Source organism: Camponotus floridanus, unplaced genomic scaffold, assembly GCF_003227725.1.
Source record: "Camponotus floridanus strain SB8 unplaced genomic scaffold, Cflo_v7.5 scaffold24, whole genome shotgun sequence".
Taxonomy (NCBI): domain Eukaryota; kingdom Metazoa; phylum Arthropoda; class Insecta; order Hymenoptera; family Formicidae; genus Camponotus; species Camponotus floridanus.
The window spans coordinates 1,561,593-1,577,374 of NW_020229370.1; the positions used below are offsets into that span (position 1 = coordinate 1,561,593).

Consider the following 15,782-nt stretch of genomic DNA (forward strand, 5'->3'; position numbering starts at 1 on the left):
AAGAAATTTACGCACTACCATCCGCGTTTGGCACTTATTCGATCGTATCCTTTCTCAAGTATCGTTAAATAATAAATTTATGTCGCATCATGGTTATTTATTTTATATACATAAGCACGTGCAATTTTTACCTTCTTGAGTTGTTCCGTAGAATAAACATGATTAATAATAACAATAAATGTGCATGCAAGTTAACTTGTTTATAACAGTAAAATAATAAATTTATTGATACACACATAAATTGTTGAATGATAGATATACCTACGGAGAAAAGTGTATTACTGAGATTTTATATTCTCAAGATTGTGTAACCCCAAAAACTTAACTTTTTAAAAAAGGTTGCCAAGTTCATGCACTAATTGTATCCAACTGTCACATTATGTACAAAAGTAGTGATATAAAAAAATAGCGCCAACTAAGAATAAAAATGTGTATAAGATACTATAAATAGAAGTACAAGGAAGAAAGCTTATACAAGTTAAATAAAAATATTTTAATTGAAATTATTTTGTTACACAAAATAGTTGTTTTAATTTTCAAAAATAATAATAAAAACTAAAATAAAAAAATTAAAAACTAAAAAATTAAAAATTTATTTCAAAATTGAAAACTGAAAATTTATATAAAACAAAAAAGTAAAAAAAATTTTAATCAAGAAAATTTAACGCTGCCAATTTTATTAATATATTGTTCAGCTTAAAAGTCTAAATTTCTAAATGTAAATCAATATTAAGTAATTAAAGAAATTAGATTTATTCATTAAATTTAAATTGTTTGACTAATAATTGGAATATGTTCTAATCTTTTAGATTTTCATACTATATAAAGTTGATAAAATAGAAAAAACATAAGCATGAATAAATCTTATAGAAATTTCTAAAGTAAAAAGTATAATTTGTAAAAATAATATAAGAATTATAATAATTAAATTATTAATTGAAGATCCAGAAGATCTTAAGAGAGTTAATAATAAATGTCCAGCAATTATATTTGTTGTTAAATATATATTTAATTAAAATATATGCCAATTTTATTGGCAGCGCCAAGTTTCTTTTATTAAATTTTTTTTACTTTTTTTTATATTAATTTTCAGTATTCAATTTTTAAATAAATTTTTAATTTTTTAATATTATTATTTTTGAAAATTAAAACAACTATTTTGTATAACAATGTTTTCAATCAATATTTCTATTTAACTTGTACAAGTTTTCGTCCTTGTACTTCTATTTATTTTGTACAAATTTTTATTCTTAGTTGGCGCAATTTTTTTATATCACTACTTTTGTAGACAATATGACAGTTGGATACAATTAGTGCGTAAACTTCGCGCTTTTTTTTTAAAGAGGTAAGTTTTTGGGGATTATTATATATACGCGAAATTATATATGAATGTTACATTGTGGGAATACTTGAAAATTTCGAGACAAATCGAATGAGTACTTCTATATCAATAAGATAAAAAGAAAAAAAAATTATTAGTTTAAACGTTATAAGAATAAGAATCTAAAGAATTAAACTAGAATCAATTATTTAAAATTATATGATTTATTTCATTTTGCACACTATTTGAATTGAAATTTTTTAAATCTTGCTGATATCGGGTTCGATTCGTCGCGCGGAGAGGCCGTCCGTAACCAAATTGAGCAACGCGATTGGTCGAAATCTTACTGTTATGTCTTATGGAAAGTGTGTACGTGCTATAGCCTTAATTGTCTTCAATATAATCAAAACGGCCGATAATATCATCAATCTTCTATTATCTCCGGGCCCACCAGGCCCATTTGGTGGTTACGAAAATTTACCCAGGGTTGTCGGTCTTTAACAGTATCTCGTCGATGATATTACTCTCTGAGAACATTCATGGACATTAAGCCCTTTGCACAATGCTAGGCAACAGACAATGGGTGCTTTCCATTTAGCGACACAAGTCGACACAAGCGTCATTCTATCTTTTTTCAATGAATAACAATAAACAAAGATAGAATGACACTTGTGTCGACTTGTGTCGCTAAATGGAAAGCACCCAATAGAAATAAAGAATAGAAACTATTCACCAATAAATACGCGAAACAGAAAATATTCGCCAATAAGAGCAGAGAATAGATATTATTTCTGTTCTTACTGCCTGTTGCCTAACATTGTGCAAGGGGCTATAGCTTTGCAGTTCATGTCTACGTTTTCAATGTCCATAGAAGGAGTATCGCTTTTATGCATCACCTAAAAGCAAGCCATGACATCTCTGTCTTCTCTCTGGTGGCAATAGCAGTGATGATCGATAAGTGAAACTCGCTTCGATCGACATGGAAATCTCGCATACGGGTTGCATCTAAAATCGAAGAGGGGGCAGAAGAAGCGGCATCGTCTCTCTCAAATTTTTCTGTCTATGATCATGTGTTATCTCGTTCCAACCCAACGTTGAATACAACTTTCAGAAATATGATCTGAGCGACTATCATGTCTCGTATGAACGTGATAATTGCTACAGGGTTTATATGATTTACATAATATATAAATATAAATGTAATTTAAATATATATGTATATATATGTATCGAGCTTTTTTAATTGTGAGAACATATGTATTTTATCACTGTGAGGTAATTTATTTATGCTATTTTCCGGGACCAAGATGCCAGAACGAATCGAAATCGGTACGTAATTTTTAATTTCTTACGATATAACTCATATTCATTGTTTTATAATCTTATAAAACGGGAAACAATTTTTAGATATTTTTATATTATTTATAATTTCGCAGTGAATCTTAACCTGATAACGGAGTTGAAATAATTTTATTATTAAAAAGTTCGATAATAATTGATTTTTTTAAATCTCCCAGGTGTCATTCCGAATAATTTGAGACACGAGGAAACTATAGTTCAAATAGCAGAATCTTTGGACAACTTGAGTGATGCTGTCTCATATATATTTGATTGTATAGACAAGAGGCTTTCGGAAAATACGCAGAGGTATATAAAAAAAATTTATTAATTTCTTGGTTGCTAATACTAGCCATAATTATTTATTAGATATAATTATTAAATACGATTGTTAGCTTGATTGAATGATTATTATATATTTAATTTATACAATTTAATTGTAACATGTTTATCTCAACAGTGACAACATTTTTAATAAAATGAACAAATTTATTTTTTTGCAGATTAACTAGCATTAAAGAAAGAGCGAGGAAATTGGAAGATAGATTACACTATTTACAAACTAATTTAAACTTGAAAGCAGTAAAAATGTACTCTGCTGCTAAGTATCCAGCTAGTCATACTTATAAAGAGTATCAAATGACTATACCTCCGCAGCGCAAACATGCGCCTATTATACCAAACGCTTATAAATGTTCTGTGCCTATAAAAGATATTCCCGAAGCGTATTTATCTTCTAATTGTAAGACGGAGGACGGTCAGTACGCCGCGAATGTCAATCTCCAAGAGAAACTCCAATTTTATCATGTACGATCAAAGGCTAGCAAAAAAGATAACCCTGAAGATAATGAGGAGCTATTGCCGCCACAATTATCTTCAGTTAGCGCCCTCCTACTGTTTGACAGTATGGATAGTCCTTATGAAAAAACATCCACTAGATCATCGCGTCAATCTACGGACAAGCAGCAAATTGAAGATGCACCAGATTCGATTGTACAACCGTGGCTCTCGTCAGATATGGACGCGTCTTCCAGTTACTTATATACACCAACTCTCGGAGAGGTCAGATTTTTTTGTATAATAATTTATTTACTTGATAATAATTTATATAAATTTTAACATACTTATATGTTGCTTATTTTAAATTATAATTTTAAAATAATATAATTTTATTATAAAGTTTTCATACATTTTAGGTTCCTCAAATAAACGTACCACTAACACTCCCAGATTTACCGGGCATTGTGGATGATGAAAAATTCGTGCTCGATCTTAATTCCCAAAGTCCCATCGCGCCATCATCCGCAGTCACGACGCCCACCGTTCGCTTGGATCTACCGACACCCATCAGCGACGAAAAAGATTCTGGGTCGAAGATGGAGGATAGTGTTCCACATTTGCCTACAACCATGACAACCGCATTGCAAGAACCTACGCCACCACCTCCTCCGCCTCCTACATTTACCGTAAATGCAAATTGCCATGATGCCGTGAACAATGAAAAAATTGGTTTCCAACAAGTTGCGGCACCTCCGCCACCACCGCCACCACCGCCACCGCCGCCGCCACCGCCACCGCCAGCTACAGACTCGACTGTGTCTTCGTCAAACAATAAAACGGAGAAACAAGAGAAGACAATGAACCGTTTGTCCGCAAATACTACAACGGATGATCGTTCCAATTTAATGGCGGCGATTCGAGACGCTGGCGGGATAGGTAGGGCGAAATTGAGGCCTACTGCACCGGATGCAAAAAAATGCGATAGATGGTCATCGGCATCAGTCGGAGGAGACCTGATGGCGGATTTGCACGCGAAATTAGCTCTGAGACGCAAAGGTATCGCTGGTTCTACGGTGGGCGCTCTGGAAAGAATGTCCAGTCTGATACCACCACCTCCAAAACCAAATGAAGCGTCCGCATCCGATAGAAATTCTGCTACTAGTGAATATGATTCTCAACCTGACACGGATGATTGGGAAGAGTGATTATTACTGTTGCGGTGATTAATCGAGCATCGTACTGTTGAACAATTATTGTAACATATGGAGCAATCTCATCTAGACAAATGGCTTAAATAATCAGTATTCGCATGTGTGAAAACTCAGGGGAAATTCGATATATAATAGACTAATAATCACAATACTGAAATAGGCTGATGGTCACAATACAGATCCAGGTGTAGTGTTTTTTTATCCAACAGATATGAAAACTACTTAGTTTTTAATTTTATTTGGTGTGTGACTGCTGATTATATTTCTCTCCTTTGTTAATTTGCACACAAGTTTATGTTGAAAAAATTTGTGATATTACAATTCACGTAATGCAAGCAGAAAGATATTATATGATAATTATATTTATAAATGAGCAAATTACATATTTTTTATAGGAATAATAGAAGATTTCTTATAAGAATATAACAGAATAGAAAACTTTATTTTGTACATTAATACATAGGTTTTTTTTAGAAAAATTTCTTTATTTATCCATAATTATATAAATATATATTAGATTTTGTTATATTTTATGATCTTCCTCAGAGAGAAATCTTGTACATATAGTATATTACAGAATTACTCCGTTATAATTCCGATTGTACATTTTCTCATATGCAATATAATGTACAATATACAAATGTAACTAATGTACATATATATACTGTTACATTAATAAAGTTTTATATTCAAACTATATATGTATATATATATAAAATACATGCAATACTAATTTGCATATATATTATTGATCATTGAGCAGTCTTTCCATATGCTTAGGAATTGTCACAATTCCTGATACATATAATATAGGTTTAAAATTTGATATATATTTAAAACTTCATGAAACCTAATATACAATACAAAATTATACTATATAAAAAAGTATATCCCCTGATATCATACTTTCATTTTCTTGTATATAACTTTTTTCCTATACAAAGACTATATTGTATCACTTCCTATAATTTTCACACGCATATATAATCTATTTCTGAGATTTCAAAATGTCTGTGAGACAAGAATAAAAAAATTATATTTTATCTACGATAAAATAAATCGTCTTACAACCGCTTAGAATCGTATCTATCAATCGTAGCATTTAGCAAGAGGCAATCGATACCAAGAGAGGCAAGATATCTTCCGAAAATTTTACTTAATTACGTCATATATGATTCAAGTTATAAATTTGGCGCGAGCCAGTTCAAAAATTTCATGCAAATTTCAAAGCCCATAAAACAAGCTGCATTTGCAGGAAAAGCTCGCAACATAACTGGTACCACACCTTTATAAAGAGCTATTGGTCCCTCATTTTTCATCAATTTGACAAATACTTCACGTATCCCGCTCTTATATGTACCCTCTGGTGCTACAATAATAATATATAATATAACGTATAATGAAACAAATTTTTATATTGAATTTTTATATAAATTGATTCTCATTTGAAATTCAATTCAATATAAATATGAAAACAAAATGTCTTTATTATATACCAGTTTGTAGACGGCTTTTCAAGATATCAGGTGGCATTCCCACCAACCAGTTTGCAATACCTGCAAACCCGCCCGCTAATATAGTAGTTGGTAAACTAAGTTTCCCTCCCTCAGGAGTGAATTGTTCTTTTAGATATTCATATGTCAAAAAGTACATTCCACTAGCCGGGATATCTGAAAGAAATATAGAGCATAAATTAGTAATCGCTCGAGTATTCTTACTCCAGAGGCTGAAGATGGCACGTAAACATTATGCACAATTAATAATAGCGAGTAGAGAGCGTGTGGGTTGGCAGATAGAAAGCATCCTGTTTGATAGGAAGCATCAAGGCGCAGATAACATAGTTAACGAAATCCAGTTTCCTTCGAACCAGCGTGCTGTTAATGGTTTCTAAGTATTGTGCTTTGTTTTAAAATCAAAGTTTGTAAAGTGAGACGATATGGCATTCATCCTCTTATTTCTCGTCGTTTTATCTTTGGTATATATACATTTTGATACTTGACCGCACTTATAGATTATTGCTTTGCTACTATAATCCAACTTCTTTTCTATATTATTTCACATAAATAAATAAATAAATTTGATTCATTTTATATATAAATATATAATGAATAAAAAATTACAAATAATTAAAATTAATTTCGAATATGTATCCTGTAAAATAATAAATGATTATAATCTTCAAATATTACTGATATTAATCTTCAAATTACACTGTGCCCAGGATCAATGTATAGGACAAATTATTGATATCGGTGGTGTGTGGGAGATAAGATGCCCACAGGGATGTACTTGCGAGATCCAAAAATTCTCTGATCTGCCTCTACACCAATGGATTGACAGAGATAAAGATCAAGTAGGAACGAATCGTATGGATATCAGATATTCATAATTGTTAATTTTCATATATATAATTTAATTCATATTCAATAGAATGTATCCTCCGATGATGTCGATTTTAATATGGATGATGAGGAGCATTCCATGGCTCATGAATTAATGAAAATAGCAACGTGCGTGATTGTTGAGAATCCTGATGAACTTTTGGCTAAACTTCCTTCAGATATACAGGTAGCATAGAATATATAATATCATATATAATTTTATATATTTATACATGTATCTTGTGTTAAGTTCTTTTGGCTTTCCAGGTTTTAACATTACTTGAATCGGGCAATGGGAACGCCGATATTCTTCTGCAAGCTACTATATTCCAGCGCTTCACCGAGTTGGTATCATTAGATGTTCAAGGGATAGATTATAGCGATCCTTCTATAAAGGAGGCGAATAATTACAAGGAAAAAGGCGGTATTCGTCTCTCATCCGATGCTTTGTATCCTCTAGGATCTACCTTGTTGTATTTAAATTTGGAACGAATTAAATTGTCAAACTTAAATTTGCCAAATAAGAACAAGGCAAATTTGGTGATCAAGCCAATGAATTCTCAGGAAACCGAAGCGATTGACGACAATCGAATCGCCGTAAGTAATGTCAGCCAGCACAAAGGACACAGACTCATCTTTCTGAGTCAGCAGAATAGCGACGACAAGGAAATATTGCCATACGATCTGTATAAACAAGAATTGGAGGGCTATAGAGAAAATGTTGAGCTGTTCGCTGCGCTCGGCGCATTAACGCATTTGAGGGTGTACGGTTGCGCCCTGAAAGACATATCCTGGCATATGTTCGACGGTCTCAATAGCCTTCTTTATCTTTCACTGGAAAAAAATAGTTTAAAGTTCATACCGGAATTTTGCTTCTACGGTACGCCGAACTTGAGATGGTTGTCACTGGCGAGTAATGAGTTATTGACATTGAAGAGTGTAGACTTGGCAGGATTACTTATGTTGGAACACCTGGACTTGCGACAAAATAACTTGACTTTTCTATCGGAATTATCATTTCCGCCTTTTCCGGCGTTGAAGAGCGCTGATTTTACAGAGAACCCTTTGGATTCCATTTTTCCAAGGTAATGTTCTACGCAATTACATCTCGACGATTCGATCTGAAGGAAATGTATGTATTTATATCTGTTTCAGTACTTTCGAGATTATGAATACGACGATAAAACTGTATCTCGGAGGCACGACGTCAAAATTAACACTGCAAAAGAATTCGTTACTTGGTCTACGTAAAGCTGAGATATTATATCTATATAATTTAGATATACTCTTATTAGAACGTTTCATACTACAAGGATTGCCAGCGTTGACGCATCTCAAAATGCGAGGAAACATCACGAATATCGATTTCGATGCATTTGTCGATCTTGCCAATCTGTTGGATCTGGATCTAAGTTCTTGTCACATTGAGAGAATTTCCATGGATGCTTTCTACGGTTTAGAGAAAGTTAGAAGAATCGACCTATCGAAAAACGATCTCGAATCCATACCCCCAGGTTTATTCGTCGCTCAACAACAGAAGGAGCTGAGAGAAATTATACTTACAGGGAACAAATTAACTTCGTTACCTTTGGATTTTTTTAAAAATCTTAGACTGCCAACTAAACAAATACAACAGATACAAAATATAAGATTGGATGAGAATCCTTGGGATTGCACGTGTCTCATGATCAATTGGAATCCTCATCTAGTAACTATCATTTTATTTGATTTTTATCGCTTCGTTTATACTTGATAATGCATCGTTAATAGACAAAACACGAATTGTTAATAATTTTACGCGACGTAGGTGAACAGAAATAAGGAGACAGCTCCGCGATGTTCAACGCCGAAGCGATTACAGAATTGGGGAATTTTTCATGCATTGCGCAAAGGTGGTTTACAATGCAGAAGTCCGAAGAAACGATACCTTCAAAAGTTTTTGAAAACAAGAGGAGAGTTTGAAGAGCATAATGATATCAGTTAGTCAATTTCCAATTTTTTGCAAATTGTATATGTTGATAAAATGCAGAACGGAAAAAAAAATATATCATAAATTTTTATAATATATCAATGTACTTAATCCTTTACTTTGGGATAAATAATAGCACGTATGTAATAAGGTTACTTCTTATCGATATAAATTTCTGTCCATGATATATACAAATGTGAAATCTTTTAAAATATGAAAATATTTGATAAATAACAATTCAAATTTGCAAGAATTAAGAGTAAGATTGCAAATCATACCTCTTAGCAGTGTAGCACAAGTTCCTTTGTAAATACTTCTAATGCCTCCTTCTCGATACAGTTGCTTCGCGCAATCTAGCGGTCCACTGTACTTTGGTTTTGCATCCGCGTGTTGTATTTGCAACAAACATTTGATGCGCTCGCCTGGGGCCATTATAATAGTCGTAAATATGCCGCTAAAAGCGCCGGCGTAAAACAATTGCAATGTCGTAAGTTTTTCATCTGGAAAACTCTGTTGCAGCTTTTTTCCAACACTGTATCCAAAGAAACTTATCGCAAATATTGGAGCAACACCAGATAACGGTGCACCCATACCTAAAGAGAAGAGAAATTCTAAAGTCACCTTTCTTATAAAAATATAATATACAAATTTTTCTTAGACTAGGCTACTAAACATGTCAAAGTATTTAAACTATTTTTGTATATTATTAAACTCGACACATTGGACATATTATTTATGTTATGTTATGTTATGTAATATGAAAGTAATATATTATTTATATGTTATGTAATATGAAAGAATTTTAATAAGAACATTTATACTGAAATGTAAAACTGAGTCACAATGAGTTTTAAAAGTGCTATGATTTTTATATAATATAAGATACATAGAGATATCTTTCATGTTTCAAAAAAGCAACCTAACATGACAATTTTTCTACACGATACATCTTAAATATAAATACCCTTGTATAATCCACGTATTCCTTCTTTGGTAACTGTTTTCTTAGCACAATCCCATGTACCTGAATAGAGAGCCAATTCGTTAGGCCCTGGTATTGGCATCGTCTGAAGACGCACCTATAACATAATTTCTTTTTTAGAATCTTTACAGAAAGCATGTTGTCATCTATTTAAATAGATTATAAACAGGAGAAATAAAGGCAAACTACACTTCCAACGCGAATCCCATTCAATTGATGAAACTCGATTCTTCATCTGGAGCTAATTATATCAAGCACATTGATTCACTGGAGGATAATAATTTTTTAAATCTTTAGAAATTTTCTATTCGATCAATGTATGTGCTTAAAAAATTTCTCGTCCGACAAATGTAATATTAGGCTAATGCATTAATATAAACAAGTGTAACCTCACCTTTATGGTGTCCAGAGGATGGCCAGCCACGACGGTGCATACTCCGCCAAATCCACCGCTCAGGAAATACTTAATAGGGCTAACGCTGTCCGACATGATTAACGTCCTACAGCTGACTTGGAAATACTGAGCAAATAGTAATTCTAAATCTCATTCAACAAACTAGAGGTCAAAGTACACCAATCACAAGTCAATTGACCTTTGATTAAACTTCGATGTGTCAGGAGCGTAAATTCCATCAATCTCGCTCGTGATATGTTTCACGGTGTTTCACACATTTCATGTATACATCCATATTTATATTACGATGATACTTTAATATTCGTGGAGACATTTCAACGAAGTGCGATACATCTGCATTTAAATCGACAAACGCGTCCTTTTAACGCAAACATGGCGATGAGCGGCTACAAGTGTAGCTCTACAAGTGTAGCGTCTCTAGCCGCACATTTTTAGTATCTGCGTGACAGCTGGCGACACGTTGGCCGCTTTTATGCAAATGTGAACATTACGGTTCTTGAATGTACGATGCACAAGTTTGTTGTCGTCTATTATTACTATTGACGTTCGACACGTCGACGAATGCATGCCGTCGAGCCGGCTTTGCGTTATCTCGATTTCTTTCTTACTACGAGAGGTATCGCATATTTCATTTATTTATCTTTTGGAATTGTCGATTGAAAATAGGACGAATTACGCAGCGATTGAATTATGAATAGCGTCAACTGTTGAGATAAAATGCGCGTCATCGAAAGAATTTACGAGAGAATAGTCTTTTATATTAAACTAATATAAAAGTAAAAAATTATTATATAATAATCATGCATTTTAGTTTTTAGATATATAACTTGCAAAAGATGAGGATTGTACAGTTTAGAAGAAATCGCTTGTTTCATATACTCATTGGCAGTACATTGATGTTGCTACTTTTATACATTCTTTTTAGTTTCTCTTCGGACAATCATGTGAACAATATAAAAGAATGGGCACAAGGTCTTACACAGAAACAGGTAAATTCTTTGATATATTTGCTTATTTTTAATAAATACTTAATTTATCCTGAACAAGTGTGCATTAAAAGAGTAATATTGGAGCTTTCAAATTTGTCTATATTTTTTTCTAATATTATTTAGGTACCAGTGTTTGTAGAAGGTTTAGGAAATTACGAGCCACGCGATGTACCAGTTAGATCTGGTCCTGGAGAAAATGGTAAACCACATATTTTAAGGGACGATCAATTAAATGACGTTCAACAATCAGAATCTGATTATGGCATGAACATGGTGTGTTCTGATGAAATCTCATTGTCAAGATCGATCCCAGATACTAGGCCAGCAGAGTAAGCCGTTTTCCTTGTGATTAATAATATTATAAAGCCTGCATCTATATTTTTATATCTTGTATTGTACAGATGTAAACATTGGAATTATCCAGAAGAATTACCACGCACTAGTGTCATTATAGTTTTCCATAATGAGGGCTGGTCAGTTTTATTACGAACAATTCATAGTGTTATTAATCGCACTCCATCAAAATTTTTAGAGGAGATCCTTCTTGTTGATGACTTCTCTGATAAAGGTACAATCTCTCTGGACTAAGATATGATAAAATCTAAAAAATTTAGTAGCTTATAATTAGCAATCTTATAATCTTTTGCAGAAAATTTAAAGGGTGACCTAGATTCCTATATTGAACAATGGAATGGAAAAGTTAGATTACTTAGAAACTATGAGAGACAAGGTTTAATACGGACACGATCTCGAGGAGCGCGTGATGCCAAGGGTGAAGTAATAGTATTTTTAGATGCTCATTGTGAAGTCAATGTCAATTGGTTGCCACCACTCTTAGCACCAATTGCTGAAAATAGGTAAAATCATAATCATAATAAATTATTCAATCATACACTATTGAAAAAATTGAAAAAAAAAATTATAATATTTTTATATCTTGAAGAAATTTAACATGATAAAAAAAATAGCATAATAATTAAATTCTTCCTATACAAAATTTTTTTTCAACAAATATGATTTTGCAATTTTTCTTCTTTTCTAGGAATGTAATGACAGTTCCTGTGATAGATGGCATTGATCATAAAACATTTGAGTACCGTCCTGTGTATCAAGAAGGTCACTTGTACAGAGGAATTTTCGAGTGGGGCATGTTATACAAAGAGAACGAATTACCCAGACGGGAAGCCAAAACACGTGCATATGACAGTATGCCGTACAGGTACAATTTTCATTTCAAGTGCTTGATATAATTTCATTTCTACTTATACTGTACAATACTTTTCGACCAATTTTATATCGTTTATGCGACTTGCAGATCACCTACACACGCTGGTGGTTTATTTGCCATAAATCGACAATACTTTTTGTCACTGGGTGGATACGACGAGGGATTACTCGTTTGGGGAGGGGAAAACTTTGAACTGTCATTCAAGATATGGCAGTGTGGCGGAAGTATTTTGTGGGTACCGTGCTCACATGTAGGACATGTTTACCGAGGATTTATGCCTTATACGTTTGGTAAACTTGCTCAAAAGAAAAAAGGACCGTTGATAACTATCGTGAGTAATCGATTTTATCGTATGTACAATTTCTCTTTGAGATAGTAATCTCCTATTGCAGAATAAATTCTTTTACAGAATTATAAACGAGTTATAGAAACATGGTTCGACGAGAAACATAAGGAATTTTTTTATACCAGAGAACCATTGGCTCGATTGCTCGATCACGGCGATATATCCGAGCAATTGGCCTTCAAAGAACGAAAGAAATGTAAAAACTTTCAATGGTACATGGATAATGTGGCCTATGATGTATTGGACAAATTTCCAGAATTGCCACCAAATATACATTGGGGAGAGGTACCTTTTTGACCGAATGCATATCTATGTTTTATCAACAAATCAAATACACAAACTTTTATATGTATAACAATAATAATACCTTTTTAGTTGCGAAATGTGGCAACTGGATCATGTTTGGATACTATGGGTCATGCACCACCAAGTCTTATGGCTACTTCCCACTGTCATGGCTTTGGAAACAATCAGGTAATTTGTTAAAAACAAAAGGGAGGATAACAGTTCATAAGATAACAATCACAATTTGATAAAAGAAAAAGGCTAAAGACCCGTGGCGTAGGGTATTATTACGTAATTGAAATTAAAAACTTGAATCTAGGACGGAAAATTTATATATTTTTTAATAATAGTAACAAAACATTATCCGTCGAAAAAAATAATACGAATACAAAAAAATATCGACAGACGTATGTTTCGATCCAATGCGGATCTTTTTCAATGTCTTACATGGATTGCATAATATTAGAACGCGAACGGTGCAAAGGCGCGTATAGTACAAAATACTCGAAAGGTCAAACACATAAATTCAAACGGTCGACTTATAAAACGCAAAGAATAATAACGGTTATAAATAAGACTTCTTTTTGTTTTAATAAGGCAATATATATCTTTCCTGATTTTTCATTGTCATTTGGACGAATTTGATTTTATCGCGATGAGCGTTGCGCTTCTTGCTTGGATGTCATTGCCATGCATATATATATATATATATATATATATATATATATATATATATATATATTATTTATTTTTATCATTTTGTACAAGCGCTTTTGTTTCATTATTATTCTTTGCATTTTATTAGTCGAACGGTTAAATTTGTGTGTTTGACCTTTCGATTATTTTGTATTGCTTTTGCAACGTTCGCGTTCTAATCACGTTTTGCGATCCGTGTAAGACATTGCAAAAGATCCGCATTGGATTGAAAGTAAGTCTGTCGATATTTTTTTGAATTCGTATTATTTTTTTCGACGGATAATGTTTTGTTACTCTATTATTAAAGAATAGATAAATTTTCCGTCTTAGATTCAAGTTTTTAATTTCAATTATGTAATAACACCCTACATCACGGTCCGGTCCTTAGTCTTTTTCTTTTATCAAATTCTAAAATATCTTATTTTTTTCCTATTCAGATATATAAATTAGACAACTTTGTATTTTATACATTTTTAAAATTATTTTATAACTTTATAAAATTTCCTTTATATTTCTTGTTAGCTTATACGGTTGAATGCGAAAGGTCAATTGGGTATTGGTGAAAGATGTGTTGAAGCAGATGGTCAAGGTATAAAATACGCATTTTGTCGTTTAGGAACTGCAGATGGTCCATGGCAATATGATGAAGTAAGTTATCTTTTGACAACAAAAATTTTTCAAATAAATACGTCTTTGCAATTTTATCAACATATATTAATTTGCATTTGTAGAAAACAAAAACTCTGTTACATAGAGTACATAAAAAGTGTATGGCACTTCATCCCCAAACTCAACAGTTATCTCTAATGCTATGCGACATAAACAATACTTATCAGCAATGGAATTTTCATCAAATCCATCCACGATGGTAATATAAAACAGAAAAATTTATAAAATCTGTTTTGCTTATCAAAATGTGATTGTACATTGTTCGATAAGTTGTGCACAGATTTTTGCAAAGAGTGTGCAATTTATATTTTTAGTAATATATAATGCAGGATGATTTGACATATGTTTGCTGACATTGTTTACTAATTTATTATACATATGTTAGAGAGTGATATACATAAATAACAACTATAAAGTTTTCAATATTAACATATACATCGAACAAGAACAATATTTAAGAAAAATTCTCATTTTTATATTATTTGTTAAGACGTGAAAGAGTTGCTAAGGAAACACGTATATTATGAAATGTAAAAAAGAGTAAATTTCACACATTTAGATTTGAATTTTAAATTTGAAATATCTTTTTTCTAAAGATTAATCAAGCCTGCGTGATCTAAATATATAATTTTCACGAATTTTATCTATATTTTATTTATGTTATTTAATCATGCAAAATTTTATTTATATCATTTAATCATGTTATTTCTTCTTTTTTGAGAGATAAACACTGGCTGAAACAACTAATAACAAAAAAACATTTTAAAGTGTTTAATAGCATTTATTTTTACATGAAACATGTATGAAACATGTATGAAAAAAATATTTCTCCATAAATGGTGTGTCCATTGCTACTGTCAATATTTGTTTCTATAAAGTTTCCTATAAAATTGATTTATTAAAAAACTTAAAATATTTAATGTTTCAACAATTTCTTGAATTATGGAAATATATTTTTTACATGCTATGCAAAAGATAAAGAATCTTACATCTACATGTGATGTGTAGAGGAAACTATTTTTAAATTATTTTTGAGTTATAAAATTAATTAATTATATATATCTGCATATATAAATTTTAATGCAAAAATATATATAAAAATATATAAAAGAGATACATTTTCTTGATTGAAAGATTAAAATACTTATTAGACATATAGTATCTGTATGTGA

At 31.9% G+C, this 15,782-nt stretch overlaps 4 protein-coding genes across 5 annotated transcripts; 3 read left to right on the forward strand and 1 right to left on the reverse strand.

Annotated features, from left to right (window-relative positions):
* The first annotated feature begins 2,207 nt into the window (after positions 1–2,207).
* LOC105257009 (WASH complex subunit 1) lies at positions 2,208–5,019 on the forward strand. Its single transcript, XM_011267345.2, has 4 exons — positions 2,208–2,650; positions 2,839–2,968; positions 3,163–3,721; positions 3,856–5,019. The coding sequence occupies exons 1-4, from the start codon at positions 2,608–2,610 to the stop codon at positions 4,642–4,644; spliced, it is 1,521 nt and encodes a 506-aa protein (XP_011265647.1). The 5' UTR covers positions 2,208–2,607; the 3' UTR covers positions 4,645–5,019.
* Positions 5,020–5,501: 482 nt separating this feature from the next.
* LOC105257008 (congested-like trachea protein) lies at positions 5,502–10,758 on the reverse strand. Its single transcript, XM_011267344.3, has 5 exons — positions 10,377–10,758; positions 9,965–10,079; positions 9,279–9,593; positions 6,147–6,320; positions 5,502–6,019 (listed from the first exon to the last, which is right to left on the reverse strand). Exons 1-5 carry the CDS (start codon positions 10,470–10,472, stop codon positions 5,832–5,834), a joined length of 888 nt encoding a protein of 295 aa, XP_011265646.1. The 5' UTR covers positions 10,473–10,758; the 3' UTR covers positions 5,502–5,831.
* On the forward strand, positions 6,463–9,084 carry LOC105257006 (leucine-rich repeat-containing protein 70). Its single transcript, XM_011267342.3, has 6 exons — positions 6,463–6,625; positions 6,872–7,003; positions 7,081–7,218; positions 7,299–8,116; positions 8,187–8,739; positions 8,839–9,084. The coding sequence occupies exons 1-6, from the start codon at positions 6,587–6,589 to the stop codon at positions 9,013–9,015; spliced, it is 1,857 nt and encodes a 618-aa protein (XP_011265644.2). The 5' UTR covers positions 6,463–6,586; the 3' UTR covers positions 9,016–9,084.
* Positions 10,759–10,833: 75 nt separating the features above from the next.
* On the forward strand, positions 10,834–15,016 carry LOC105257005 (N-acetylgalactosaminyltransferase 7). 2 transcript variants are annotated; one of them, XM_011267341.2, is made up of 11 exons: positions 10,834–11,013; positions 11,209–11,386; positions 11,510–11,715; positions 11,788–11,954; positions 12,036–12,243; positions 12,429–12,605; positions 12,702–12,945; positions 13,024–13,245; positions 13,336–13,434; positions 14,464–14,589; positions 14,673–15,016. In XM_011267341.2, exons 2-11 carry the CDS (start codon positions 11,234–11,236, stop codon positions 14,811–14,813), a joined length of 1,743 nt encoding a protein of 580 aa, XP_011265643.1. In that variant the 5' UTR covers positions 10,834–11,013; positions 11,209–11,233; the 3' UTR covers positions 14,814–15,016. The 2 variants fall into 2 exon arrangements, with proteins under 2 accessions (XP_011265643.1, XP_011265642.1); XM_011267340.3 differs by having other exon boundaries at positions 10,837–11,013; positions 11,216–11,386.
* Positions 15,017–15,782: the final 766 nt, after the last annotated feature.